Below are 15,032 nucleotides of genomic sequence, written 5' to 3'. Positions count from 1 at the left end.
AAGACTGAGTACGCCAGCATGTCTTAAAGACTTAACAGGATTCTGAATTCAATGAGACTCCACGTCCTTCACTGATAGAAGCCGATCCTCCCCAACAAATTGTTAAGGTGTAGAGTGTCGGTGGCCGGCTTGACCTGTGTGCTCTCTTGTCCAGCGGCTATTTGCCATTCAGGATTCCTACTGGAATGAAAATAAACTCAAGACACGCCAGGATGCGTCCGCGGGCTGGGAGTCCCCTCAGCGCTGCGCGGCCGCGCGTTTTGTTGTGGGTCCACTCAGTGTATCCTTTGCAGGTGATGCCAGATGCAGATAAGAGGCCGCCGCTGCCTGTCCTCTGTCTAGACTTGTAACCGTGGGCCTCGGGTTTGTTTAGGTAAGACCGGTTTTATCGTTTTCTCACTGTAACGGGAGCAAAACATCGTGCTAAATTTACTATAAATATAACCCTGGGCTACTGCACTTGGAGGCCTTAATAATAAGAATTGCCTAATAATAATAATAATAATAATAATGACAACAATGATAATAATAATAATAGCTTAATCATCATATGAGGGGGAGAAGTAAACAGACCTGAGCCTATTGTGTCTGATTCAGTGACCTATGACACACAGGGCCAAATGGTGACTAATATCCTGTCAACCATCAGTCACCGATCCACTTGGCTCAGAAGCGGAGCAGGTCTAAATATGACCTCTAAATGAGGCTTTCGTGAAGTGAAGCTCGCACCTTAAGGGCACCCAAAACTCTGGGCAACTGCAGACTTGCTAACACCGAATTGTTAAATATCTGATTGCCCAAACATGTGTCTCCTCCTCAACAAGCTCTTAAAACAGTGTCAAACATTATAAGCAGCAGCAGCAGATGCGTTTCCATTCACCTTAACACTGATTTATTTTTCCGGCTAGTATTATTAAAGTTCCTCTGAAAGTAAATGGATTTTGCATGCAATAATCAGTTCGAACTATGTTTTTATTGATAAGATCGGCTATGTCAGTCTTCATAATAAATAATAATAACTTATTTTCTGGAGGAAACGCGAACATTGCGCATCTCTCTCAGCTGTTTCATTAATTTACAAGAGTGATACTGAAACTTACAAATCATGCACATCTACACAGTCTGTATTTTCCTGATAAACATACTGTAGCCCAAGTGTTTACGCTCAGACGTCCAGTACAGGCTGACGTGTTTGAATCCCACAACATAGGTATTCGTCCAGTTCAGGCACTGGCACCATGGAAGAAGGCTAGGCGTCCCATAAAGAGAAGCCCCACCAAAATAATGTCCATCAGCAGCTGTGTGTCCCGCCGAAGTGTCCTTGAGCAAGACAGATGTAAAGGGAGCAGTCAGACCTCCAATCGTCCAGCCGGGACCTGAATGTAGCCTCGAACATAATCCATCCTGGTCCTCTATGCGTCTTTCTTGATTGAATGTCACTGAGGTCTTTGCGTCTCCCCTCCAGCTGACCTCTGGGGGTTGGGAGGGGTGGTGGGGGTGGTGGTGGTGGTGGTGGTGGTGGTGGTGGGGGGGGGTCCTCACGTATCCACGGGGCTGGGCACCATGCTGTTCGGTGTGTCCGGTAACTGCGACGACAGGGAGGTCACATCGCTGCCCGACGAGTTGCCCAGAGAGCCCGACTCAGAGAAAGACACCTGCCGGAGGAGACAGAGGCCCCCATGTCAGGTCAACAGGAACATCTGACCCCCCCCCCCCCCCCCCCCCCCCCACACACACACACACACACACACACACACACAGATGATTCATGTTTTTATCAGCGTGTCTCTGTCGGTGCCAAACTCCTCATGAAGGCCCAGTTAAACACATGTCAGCGAGTTAGTGAATGTGCTTATCGCCAGGTTTTGGTTTTTTAATCAGAGTACTAGGCTTATCTAACTGAACACACATGGAAACATATCACTTCATCAGTCTTGGTAAATCACAACTTGTTTGCTTGAACCTTTTGAAATGAGCGGCATCCATAGACCAATCACATGACCCGGATTTTCTAAGTTATGACTTTGCAATTACTCTGTCACATTAATTTAGGCCTTGTTGTTTGGTTGTTGTTTTTTTTCTTAAACCATCACCATCATCATCATCATCATCATCATCATCATCACCACCGTTACAAAACCTCTTGATTGGACAATCAACTATCTAAATTATTCTCCAAATGCATCTTGACAATTAATCTCTTTTTTTTTTTTTTTTTTTTTCCTCAGTGTGAGCCTAAAGCGGTCTGTTTGTATTCTGTTTAGTCATTCATATTTAATATATATATATCTATAATTCAATCCTACCAGTTGTTGGAAGGCGGGCTGGTCCAGGTCGCTCTGCAGGGCGAAGTCGCTGAGGGTTTTCCAGGGGGGCTGGTAGGTTTGCACCTCCACAGGATTCCCCTGCACCGTGTTGTCGTGCCGGATGGGACTGCCTGCCACCAGAGGTGTGCCCGTCAGGCCCTGCAGATTCTGCAGGGGGAACGAAAAGCTCTCAGTTCACCCAAATATAGGCCGTCGATTTGGACAAGGTAAAGTCATCTCAGCGTCTGGGGTTTGTATGAGTCCAGGGTGAATGACGCAGGGAGAAATACAAATCAAGACGTGCGTTTGCCACTGCGAGGGAACCAGCAGCCAGTTTTGTGAGACCACAAACAAAACGTTGAACTTCATGATCATTAACTAACCACTGTTCTGGAGAAATACATAATAAACTTTTATAGGCCTGTAAACGGCCTCAGTCTGATTCTGCGATAGTTCGGTAAAGTGAGTTTAATTCGCTCTGCTCTGCCCAAAACACATTCATGATGAATAAAAAAAAAACAAAAAAAAAAAAACGATTCAATAATTCAATTTACATTTTGTTCTGTTTTATGAAAAACATGCCGTCTGAATATTTAGAAAGAAACCGAGTAGACGAACATTAAAAAAAAAAAGAAAAGAAGCAGTTGTGAGTGGTGTCAGAAAGACTGAGGTTATTACTGTTTCCCAAAGGATTTGTGGAACGAATTATTTCATTTTCTGTCTTTTATATTCGCGATGATCGGTCTGAGTGCTGCTAACATGGTCACTACACTGCTTTTAAATATTAGACTAAATGTGATTTCATTTCATTTCACTTTTTTTTTTTTTTTTTTTTTTACAGGTTGTCTTGTCATTTGATTATTTCTGTCTTTATATCGAGCAAAGGCAAAACCTCTGCATGGATATTATTTAGTTACCTGGTTATTCACACTGACTGCATGTTGTTGAATATTCCTTATGCTTTTTTTAAAAATTATATTAATCATAAATATGGGGGCAAGATACTGTACAAGATACTGTGCAAATGAGGCAATGATAAGCAGGTGTAACACACACTGATGTGGACTTGTGATTGGCGTAAATCTTGAAAGCATGGAAACATCTGCCACTCACGGTTTTGTCGCTGTGTTGTTGCTGCTGAAGCTGCTTCATCAGGATGGACTTCTTCTTGTCTTTGCAGCGCTTGTTCTGAAACCAGACGCGGATGACCCTGGGGCTCAGGCCGGTCATCTCCACCAGCTGCTCCTTCATCAGAGCGTCCGGTCTCGGGTTGGCGTTGTAGCAGGTCCGCAGGGTGTGGAGCTGCTTCTCGTTCAACACCGTCCGGACCCGGGTGGTTTTCTCCGACTGCTTGTGGACGTGGTTCCTGTGATGAGGAGGGTGCCGGACCGAAACCGGGTCTGAGGAGAAGGAAAAACTGATTAACTTACTAAAAAAAAAAAAAAAAAAAGATCCTGGATAAATAAATAAGAAGGCCTACGTGTTTTACGTCTATAAGGAATCATATTAAACTTAAATCAAGATATCAAAGAAACAAATTAATGGATTTACAATGATCTACAATTTATGAAAATATTAATACTAAATATTATGAACAGGGTCAGTGCCAGGGTCACTCTGCAGACTTTATAGACATATTAGCCTACAGGATATGGTATATGGCTACAGAATAATGACTGACTATACTTGCCTCAAAATAATTTTCAGATGAGGCCTATATATGCACACAGAATATTAATATTATTAATGCAAGACAGCGACAGGAAATTAAATGTGACATAATAATAATAATAATAATAATAATAATAATAATAAGCTCGTACCTGATATGTGCAGCGGTCTGGTGTGAATGTTCCCCGGGCTCAGCGGGCTCCCTGCAGAGGCCCGCTCCACCAGCAGACCGTGATCCGCCAGACACAGCAGCTCGTCGTCCCGCAGGGAGAACTCGTCTCCCGGCAGGAGGTGTCGACTGCACACCGAGCACCGAAAGCACTCCATGTGATACACGTTGTCCCGGGCTCTCATCACCAGGTCGCTGCTGCAGAAGCCCATGTTGCACTTTGCACATTTGATGCCAAATAACCTGAAAAGGAGCGCAAAGATGTGTCGGTCCCACGCATTATCCCTAAATTGTCCCCCTTCTTGCGTTAAACACATACAGTACGCTGAGCTCAGGTCAATGCTCCAATCAGAGGCAGCACAAAAAGCTGTGAGCTGATCACACCCTAATGATCACAGGGAAATTATTAAAAAAAAACAAAAAAAAAAAAAAAACAAAAAAAAACGGAATGCCCGCAACACAAATCTGATTCAGGTCCACAGTTCGTGATCCACATTTTTGCGCACTTTCATTTGCACACCCTGCACATTTGCCACTGAAATCGACAGTATCATCATGGGAATATTATTTTATCTCCCAAAATCCACCACTCTCTTCCCAACAGCCCAACACATGGCCTCTTAAATTTAGGAAAGTAAAAAACAACAACAACAAACAAACAAAAAAAAAAATCCTGAAAACTCCTACCTTGCATAATCTCTTTTACAATAAGTCTTTCCATCTCGGACGAAGCAAGTGCAGGTCTCGTCCAGGTACTGGCTGCACTCTGCACACTTGAGGCAGGCTGCATGCCACTCCAGGTCCGGGGCGACTCTCAGGATGTACTGGTCGTGTATCTGACTTCCACAGCCCACACACATTGCGATTCCCGACTTCTCTGCGTGAGGAGGGAACGCGTTATAATGCAACGCTGTTTGCGCTCTTTTAATCCCCTTGACATCCCTGTTAAACCCCTTCACCCCTTCACCTTAAGGAGAGAAACTGTTGTGCGCGTATCACAACAAACATGTAGTCCAAGTCCTTCCCAGAATATTACTGAATTATTATAATGAGGCCATAGGGGCTAAAAATATCTCCAAGTCACCCAAGGCACGAGTCTCTTTAAACGCACGAATAGGCCTACTGCAAATGTAATATAAGTTTATGTAGCCTAAAGCCAAAGGATATTATATCAGTCTTATAGTGGGGTTTTCGTTAGGAACTTAGGACTCAACTGCTGATCATGTCCCGGTTGTAATTTTCTTTAATTCTGCAAACATCGCAATGAGTCGAGCGATTTATCATCTAATTCTAGAGACTGCACGACAGAAAAGAAAAAAAAAAAACTCTCTTTAAACCCCCCAGAGTGGTAATATATGAGCAGAAAGCGGAGCATCTTACTTTTTGAATGATCCCCCATATCATCCAAGAAAGAAGTATTGAGCAGGATATCCACCATACAGGAGAAGAAGCTCCAGTGCAAGCCGACAGATGGAGGAGAGGAGCGGCAGAGGAGACCGTCCCGTCCCTGGCTGGATGATAAACTTGTATTCCTCCACCGAGAGGTGGAGAGAAAACAAAGATCCTCGACCAGTGACGTCTGTAAACCTGGACCTCTCTGAGTCCGGGGAGAGGGTGCCATGCAAATCTCCTCTTGGACCTTTGCTCTTTTTTTTCTTCTTTGGTTTCTCGGACTGGCTGTGAGAGAGCGTGTGTGTGTGTGTGTGTGTGTGTGTTTTTATCTGTTTGTCTCACAGCGCTGCCTGCATATCTCCGGTTCCTGAGTGAAGGCAGTTTTCTGTGTTAACTCGCTGCACAGTTATACTCACTTATTGCGTGACATCCAGTGTGAGTGTAGATTGTGTTGTTATTATTGCCTTTGGCATCACATTCCCTCGTTGTTTATCTACGGGCTCATAACCCATATTTGTTGTTGTAAGCTTGTCCTTGTCAATATTCTAGATCATTATGATATTGTGTCTTATAGTTTTGCTGTGAGATTTTTTTTTCGTGTGAGTCCATACTATTATCTTTGGATTTCCCCCAAAATACAGAAACAGAAACAAAAGGGGTACACAAAATACAAAAATAAACAAAATACTGAACTGAAAACATGAAAAATATAACGTTTAATATCACTGGTCATAATTTTATTACTGCTATAAATTACGATGAAGATGATGATGGTGATGAAGATGATGATGATGATGAGGAGGATAAGGCCATTATTATTATCATTATTATTATTATTATTATTATCTTTATTATTATTATTATTGCTGTTGCTGTCGCTGTTGTCATTATTGTTAATATTATTATTGTCATTTTTCATTGTTGGGTTCGAATCTGGTTGTTTATTGTAAAAAATATTAAAAATGTGTGTTGTTTTTGCTTTCTTTAACTTCTTTAACTGACCAAACCAGTAGTCCCACACTACTGTAGAGAGCCCTCTACTGGATGAAATACACAGAAATCTTGGCTCCACAGGGCGATCGTTTAGAAATAGATCCTCTTCTCTTGTGAATGGACACGCTGGGCTATATTTGGTGAGTGACAGATGATATTGAGCTTCGACAAAAATAAATTAATTAACCTTAAGGACCCGACGTATGAGGAATCATAATTCCTTAACTGCCACATGCTTATAAACATTAGTATGGCTGAGAGAGAGTCGCACAAGGAAATCAAAGCAAATAAGTTACTTTCGAGATTTGTTTTTTTTGTTTGTTTGTTTTGTTTAGATTTTGCTTTTGTGGGATAGTAGGTCTGCAGTACAAGCTGCCAACGTGGCTCTGACCTGAACTTTAGATTCCATTTAGATGAATGGTAATAAATACATTTTTCATATTGTATTTTTCACATATTTGTAACATAATGTATTCTAGTATTCAATAACATTCATGAAATGTGATGATGTCTGTACTGTACGATTTACTTAAACAGTTTGAAAAGACATCTTGGAGACACTGGCTATAACAGTAGCAGCATAATTAAGAAAAGAGGCCGTAGAGCAGCGAGACCCACAGATTTTTTCTCTTCCTATACTTTATTTCACAATTTTTCTATTTTACCTAAGCTATTTGGTTTAGTCTCTGACAGTCTGAACACAACTTTATTAATAGAAGAACTTGTCGGTTATGAATCAGTGGATTTTGAATTTATCCATATGTTTAAGTTATTATTATAAAGCATCGATTTTATTTATTTATTTATTTTTAGAATATTTGGATGTCGGGAGCCGGGGAGAGAGAGAGAGAGAGAGAGAGAGAGAGAGACGATCGGTGGAGTTACCGTTTTTGATCGATCTATCTCGCGAGAAGTGGTCGTAAACGTCAGATGACCTTTGGCACAGTTTGGTCTCTGCAGCGCAGCAGGAGCAGCCAAAAGGGTCCAAGATGAACAGAGCCTTTAATAAAACAAGTCTGAAACATTTGGTAAGTGTGTGACAGTTGGAGCTTAACAATATAATTTACGCAAACATTGCATTGCTCTGTTACAGCAGACTAAAAGCGTGAGACACCTGTTTTGTTTTTTTTTTTGATGCTGCTAGCTAGCTGGCTAGCTAATTCAGGTCGTACTCATGTGGCAAGTCGTGGTCGTATTTTGAATTAGTGCATGTGAGAGGATTGTTTGACTTATTCTGACTTTAATGTTGTACATACATCGCGACATAACCAGACGACCAGTTAACAGGTTTTGTTCTTGAACTAATGCTAGTTGGTGTTAGCATAGCTAGCCGAGTGGTTATGAAACCTCTTGACGTTGAACGACAGTTACGAAACTGAAGTGTTACCAAAAGGTTAATTGTCAAAAGCACTGAATCTCCTGCGAGACAACAGTTTGTAATAGCTTCAAAAGTAGCATGTGGTATTTTATATTTTCTCCGTTTGCTAGTTTTCATCTGAATGACCTTTCATAACTTGTCATACTGTTCAGCCATGTCCAGATGAGGCTGGTATTATCCTGCTTTACCCTGAGTCAGATGCAGCTGTTTCAGAGGTTGTTTGCGCACCAACCTGCGACATTTTATCTGAAGAATGCTTTTGAAATAGTGTGTACTATAGTGTGTACTATTAGTAGATCCAAAATATACGATACGAATGTAGTTTTATTGAATAAAGTAATTGCCAGAACTATGTGATATTATGAAACAAATGTATATATAATGTACTTCCTTAATCACATGTGGAATACATTTTATCAAGATTGCGAAAAACACATTGTCATTGATCAATACTGATACATTGGCCATTTTTTGACTAATAGCTGTGAATGCAATAAACAGTGTATTTAAACCATCTCAAATATGACATGCCGTTTAAAAGCCGGCGTCACAGGATCTTTGTGCATTGTACACTGAGATGTCATCATTTTTCTCCCAACAGACTGGTATCCTCCAAAGGTTTCAAAGCACCTTGGTGGTTGCAGAGCACAACAATGACAAACTGACCCCTATCACGCTCAATGCCATCACTGCTGCCAGTAAGCTGGGTGGAGAGGTGTCTTGTCTGGTTGCTGGAACAAGCTGTGCAAAGGTTGGCAAAACTTTTGAGACAGACCTGCTTATTGAACGTGGTGTACTTGTGATAGTATTTAAATGTTATTTTGGCTATACCATACTACCTTAACATATGGATAAGAAAAATAGCAGAGAGATCTGAATGTAGTTAAGTGTATTGATGTTTTTTTTCTTGTCTTTTCAGGTTGTGGAGCAAATCAGCAAAGTCCAGGGTGTGAAGAAGGTTCTGGTGGCCCAACATGATTCTTATAAAGGTGCCATGCCAGGTATGTAACACCAGAGGTACTTGATGCCTGTTGTTTATTTAACCTTTAGCCAGAGAGCAAAACATACTGGACTAGTCTGCCTCTTTTTAGTAACAACCTGCTTTATATTTGCACAGTCCCATGACTTACAGCTGGATGATGTTCTGCTTGACTTGCTAATATCATGGCAGTAGTAATTGAAGCAGGGGAGACTTTTTCATTGGATCCCTACTTATATGTTTATTTTGGCCAGAACTGGCACCTCTTACTGTCATTTTTGCTTTTGCTTTCTGAGTCAAAAACTGCTGTTTTCTTCTTCCTCAGAGGAGTTGACTCCCCTTATCTTGGCAACGCAAAAGCAGTTCAGCTTCACCCACATCTGTGCTGGTGCATCTGCCTTCGGAAAGGTAAAGCACAGGCAAGACAAGTGCCTGTAAGATTTGAGCTTAATTATTGAAATGCATTTATTCTGTAATAGTTAAAAAGATTTCCTCACCTTACATCTGTTCTGAAGAGTCAAATCCTTGATTTTAAAACTTGATATTGATTTAATTTTTTTAAATATCCAACAATTCACAAAACTCTTTATACCCATCAACATTCATATCTACAGCACTCTCTCCTTTACACATTAATATTTTACATGCACGAGTATGATCTACGTAAATTTCCATGCGTTTCTCAGCTAATTCACCATTTTGTATGCAGAACCTGCTTCCCAGAGTGGCTGCCAAGTTGGATGTAGCCCCAGTTTCAGATATTATTGAGATCAAGTCTCCAGACACTTTTGTCAGAACCATTTATGCAGGTAAGCCTCTTATTATGGTAAAGACATAACAAATGATTTCTTTTATCTTCTCATAAATCCTTTGTTAAAATCCATAAATCCTTTGTCAGTTTTGACATCAGAAAAAACGTTCACGATCATGTACTTGGCTTTGGTTAAGCCTTGATATGATACAGATGTAACTTAAACACTGCTCAGTTTTTGCAACAGGAGTTGGCTCTGGCAAGTGTTCACTGATGAGTTCTTAGTGCTTTTTAAATATTTCATTAGTAACAATAACAATAATAATATTTGATAATTACCATAATATTAATGATACTTTACTTTTACAGGCAATGCTCTCAGCACTGTGAAATGTAATGAGCCGATCAAGGTCTTTACTGTCAGAGGGACGGCCTTTGAGGCAGCTTCAACAGAGGGAGGAGGTGCCACATCAGAAGATGGTACAGTGGCTTACAGATTCACTCAAAGAGCTCTGCTGTACTAGATGCAAAAGAATTGTCTGATATTCTGGATGATGTTTAAGACAAAAAGTACAGCTACAGTCAACCTCTACAAACCATATTTGTCATTGCAAGTTTTCATTCTTACTGATCATTGACGATCCTCTTATCTGCAGTGGCTCCTTCTTCACCCACTGGAGTTTCTGAGTGGCTGGAGCAGAGTCTGACAAAGAGCGACCGTCCAGACCTGACAAGTGCTAAGGTCGTGGTGTCAGGAGGTATGAGTTAACTGTCTATTACTTGTGTTATGTATTACAACTTGTGGCCAAACAATGAGACCATATGATGTATTTGAAACCCATTTGTGAGATGGCAGATTTAGCAAAGCCACTTTTTTAGCTGAAGAATTAATTACAATATTATCAAAATTGCAATATGGCTAAGTGCAATATCGAAATTTTTAGATTAAGGTAATGTGTCACAAAACTATTATAAATGAAGCTTTGTGGTGCTACAGAGATGCCACAGCTTACAATTCCTATTCTCCAGACGTAAAATCACATCATCACCATCATACAGTTTTTTTTTTTCTGTGAAAATGAAATGCAAAAATGACCATGCCCTTTAAGATCACGACTCTTCACAATAAGTCAAAAATAATCGTAATGTTCTTTTTTTTTTCACGCATATCTTTAAGCCCTAATCAAAGCATTGCTGAAGTGCCTTTATTGTAGGTTGGACAAATTATATAACATACTATATTGGAAGTATTAAGACAAATAAAATATGCTTTATCATCTTATTTTGGTGACCAGGGGTTGAGGTTTGAAGATAATTCAGTAGCATGTGAGTTTGTCTAAAATTTTATTTGTACGGCTCTGGCATTTTTTTTTTTTCCAGGAAGGGGCTTGAAGAGTGGGGACAATTTCAAGCTGCTTTATGACCTTGCTGACAAACTGAATGCTGCAGGTAGGGTGGGATTGTCATTTTGTTTTATGAATTACCTGGATTATTATAAGGTAGATTTTAAATTGCATAATATCCCTTTTTCAGTTGGTGCATCCAGAGCTGCAGTGGATGCTGGGTATGTCCCGAACGACATGCAGGTTGGACAGACTGGCAAGATTGTAGCACCAGTAAGTTATTCCCTTTCTGAGGTGGTTGTTTGAATTAACTTCATTTGCACAGCACATTAACAGAAAGAGAGGAAGAACATTATCATGTCAAAATGTGAATAATTACGTTATCATCACTCATGTTTAAAGGCAGGCAACTCTTGAACTCAGATGCAGTATCCAATGCCTGTTAGCGTTTACATAGCATGCTTGCCACCCAGTATCATCAGGATGTCTGCTCTGCCCTTTTAAAAAGGTTAAGTTCCCATTATGTGATTCAGCTGGGTTACCACAGCTGTGATTATCCACACATTAGACCCTGCCAAATGTACTTGATGGCACATTTAGGGCTCTAAATGATTTAGCTGATCCATTAAAGCAGAGTGCAGTGGATGTCAGGTTGGAGCCTCAGACCAGAGCACACTATCCAAATTGGATATTCCAAATGTTATGACAAGCTTGTTGAATTTTGCTAAGTTAATTAAATATAATTCAAATCTGGTTTGTTTTTTTTCATCCTACCAATCTAAAAATGTTTAGTGCATTCAGTGAAATGAAAGATTCACATTTTATTCACTTGCATGCATGTAAGATATTATCTCCTCTATGCTGATTAAAGTGCAATTTATTATCACCAACTCTAGTGTACACATCAGAGTCAAATGTCTTTGAACAGTGGCCAGTCTTTGAATTGTTCACTGCAATCAAAGCTGTCAGATTCCACCTGGGCAGACTGGTTGTGTGTTAACAGCCTGGCAGAGGTGGAGTGAAGTTGCAAAACACTGGTCAGAAGTCGTCACAACAAAATTCTTTGCATCATTAAATGATTAAATCCAGCGACATGATTATATATAGAATTGATTGTTGCTGTTAAAAAGAAAGTTGTTGCTGTTAAAAAGAAAGTAATGAATACAATGACCGAATCACACAAATTAATTTTTTTAATTTTTGTCAGAGTATTTTAGATTTAAAAAATGAGATTCAGGTGGAATAGCCAAAAGCACCTAACTTGGACCACCCGTATCTAATCAGATTGGAATATGTTTCGCTATTTTTAGACTGATAATGTCTAAATGGAAAGGTCAGTGTCTGGTTGGTTAAAAAAGGATGTATACATTTTCTGCAGTTATGAAACACTTTTGTCTTCACACATTGATGGACTTCTCCACTGAGACACCATTAAATAATTCATATGGTAGTACATTTAACAGAGGCACAGATGGTTTTCCCTGCAGGTTTGGGAGGATGCAAGCATGACCCTTTGCACCCCTGATAGATTACACACCCGTGCTCATTATACCATCAGTTGGCTCTGCTGTATCGTGGTTCTGAGGTGTACCTTTTCCAAAAGCCTGAGATTACACTTCATGTCAACAAGAAAGTGACACTTGTCTTCTCTTTATGTCCACAGGAGTTGTACATTGCTGTTGGTATTTCTGGAGCTATTCAACATCTGGCTGGAATGAAAGATAGCAAGGTAATGCTACTGGAGCATTTTTTTTTTTTGTTCATTTTTTTTTTTTGTTTAGTGTTTTCTGTTTTTCTGTGTATTATCGGTTTTGTTGGGCAACAGACATTTGGCAACATTTGTAAAAACAGTTGTTGCCTTGCTTCAAGGGAGTTAGCATCATGTGAAACAAAATCAAACATTGCATGCCGGTGTCTGCATTCACCCATCTCACACAATGAGTATACAGCACTCACAACCATCAATGTGTTCACCCAATCTTTTGACATGATGTATGAATGTTTCCATATTGTTTACAATTAAGAACCGAATTTTAGGCCATTGCCATAAAACATCACATTTCTGTAATATTTAGCATTAGGGCTAAATTCCACTATTATTAATTGCTTTTGGTTAGTGTTTTGTTGTGTATGAGTTCTTAATCTGTTCTTTTTTTATTTAGACTATTGTTGCTATCAACAAAGACCCAGAGGCCCCCATTTTCCAGGTGGCTGACTATGGCTTGGTAGCTGATCTTTTCAAGGTGAGCATCTGGGACTGATATTGCTGCAAGAATGACACTGACTCTTGCATTAGCAAACAACCAAGCACTGAGGCCAAAACACCACTCATGTACCTTCTATCTGTGTGTTTTGACAGCTAAGAGTTCAGAGTGACAGTCAGAATATAACATTTGCTTTCTCTCTGATAAATTTTGCACGATGTCTTATTCCACCTAATGGAAATGTGCATCTGTTGAATTATTAAGTTCTTGAATTAATCAGAGTGGAGTTGTGGCTGGAGCTTGCTGCAGAGACAAAAACACATTAGCATTTTAGAAGATATAAAAAGTTACTTTAAAGGTTGCTTCAGCTTTGTATTCAGCTTCTACTTGCCAGGCCTTTTACACGCTCCGCTGCTTTCTTGTGTCAGCCTGGTACTTGGGGATAGTGAGCCAGGAGTGTTGGCACGACTAACACCGTTCAGTGCTGCTTGTGAAAGGCTAGTAGGTTATATTTTCATGTGCGTCCTGTTGGTCATGTTTTATTTAGTGCATGAGCAGCCCAGGTGTCCTGACAAACTCTGTAGAAGTGATTAGTAATAATAGCTAGTGGCAGTAGAGTTGTGACCTCTTGGGTGAGCTCACCTTACATGTGATCACTCCTCAGATAGCTGATTAAAATGGATGGGCTTTCTACTTTTTCCCCCAAATGGATAATTGATACCTCAGAACAACTCAGGCAGTGACTGATGATTCAGTTCTGAAGTTGCGCGACTCACAAGGGGAGTCATTTGAATAATTTTGTACTCGTATCTACCACAAAAGCCTTTTGAATTTGTCTTCTTTAAATCTACATGACTGGCAATATTAGCGTGTTCATTTATGGGCGAGATGCCCCCCTTGTAGAATGTCGCTCCGCATTTATCAACCTTGCAAACACTGATAAATGTTTGTTTGCTTCCAGCCTGCCACTGTCTTGATAAATCTCAGTGTACTCATTTATACTGTGAGCACCAGCATGCTCGATGCTTTGTGTAATAAACTAATAAATCTTATTATATCCAATATGGAACTGGGAATGAAAATGACAGGTGCTGGCGAACATTCATCCCCACACGTAAAGCCTTGAAATATTTCAAATGGTTTCACCAGTTATTGATGCAGAATATAAATAACTTGAAATTGATATTAATGCATAAGTTATTTCTACAGTATATTTAGTTGCTTTTAATGTAACAGAACAAACATGTAGTTTGAGTTTTCAGGGCTGCAACAAACTCCTGCAGTAAATACACTTTACAGATATATATTTGCAAAGTTTGGGTAAAATGTCGATTAAGTGTTATATTCTAAGTCTGCACTGTTTCGTCTTCAGGCTGTTCCTGAGATGACCGACGCACTGGGCAAGTGAGGAGAAGCAAAGTTCCACCAAACATCCACTGCATAGCTGCGATAACAAGCACAGGATCCCACAGCCTCTGCCTTAACACATTTCTGTAGCTGTGAGTGTCTGTGTGCAGGAATAAACTCATCATCAATGGCTCTCTGACTTGCATCAGAAGAACACTCTTGATCTGGACATAAATGCCATTTGTTTTTATACATACTGTACAAGCATTAAATATCAGTGAATAAGCTTGTACCTACCCTTGGCAAGAGCTTATTATACACCTACAGTAGTACACATGTTGTAATTTGTATTTCATTTTAGGGTACAGTAAAGGACATCTTTGGGAATGCTTACCTTGTCTTTAGACTTCTGATTGATGTAGTGGGCTGTAACCCAGGGGATGTTTAATTATTGAAATGTTCTTGGAAAAATATGTATTAAATGGACAACTAATAAGTA

At 40.0% G+C, this 15,032-nt stretch overlaps 2 protein-coding genes across 2 annotated transcripts; one reads left to right on the top strand and one right to left on the bottom strand.

Moving 5' to 3' along the window:
• Positions 1–874: 874 nt before the first annotated feature.
• Positions 875–5,844, bottom strand: isl2a (ISL LIM homeobox 2a). The gene is made up of 6 exons (XM_071499242.1): positions 5,527–5,844; positions 4,834–5,023; positions 4,130–4,389; positions 3,420–3,706; positions 2,307–2,474; positions 875–1,655 (listed from the first exon to the last, which is right to left on the bottom strand). The coding sequence occupies exons 1-6, from the start codon at positions 5,765–5,767 to the stop codon at positions 1,539–1,541; spliced, it is 1,263 nt and encodes a 420-aa protein (XP_071355343.1). The 5' UTR covers positions 5,768–5,844; the 3' UTR covers positions 875–1,538.
• A 1,567-nt stretch (positions 5,845–7,411) lies between these two features.
• On the top strand, positions 7,412–15,032 carry etfa (electron transfer flavoprotein subunit alpha). The gene is made up of 12 exons (XM_071499144.1): positions 7,412–7,559; positions 8,511–8,660; positions 8,829–8,910; positions 9,214–9,296; positions 9,598–9,697; positions 10,009–10,119; positions 10,296–10,397; positions 11,020–11,088; positions 11,173–11,255; positions 12,646–12,711; positions 13,145–13,225; positions 14,559–15,032. The coding sequence occupies exons 1-12, from the start codon at positions 7,521–7,523 to the stop codon at positions 14,592–14,594; spliced, it is 1,002 nt and encodes a 333-aa protein (XP_071355245.1). The 5' UTR covers positions 7,412–7,520; the 3' UTR covers positions 14,595–15,032.

This window comes from Trachinotus anak, unplaced genomic scaffold (genome assembly GCF_046630095.1).
Source record: "Trachinotus anak isolate AG129_WGS33_773 ecotype Australia unplaced genomic scaffold, CSIRO_AGI_Tana_v1 ptg000002l, whole genome shotgun sequence".
NCBI lineage: Eukaryota > Metazoa > Chordata > Actinopteri > Carangiformes > Carangidae > Trachinotus > Trachinotus anak.
The sequence above is the reverse complement of the archived record's forward strand: the minus strand, read 5'-3'. Positions and strand labels throughout refer to the sequence as shown.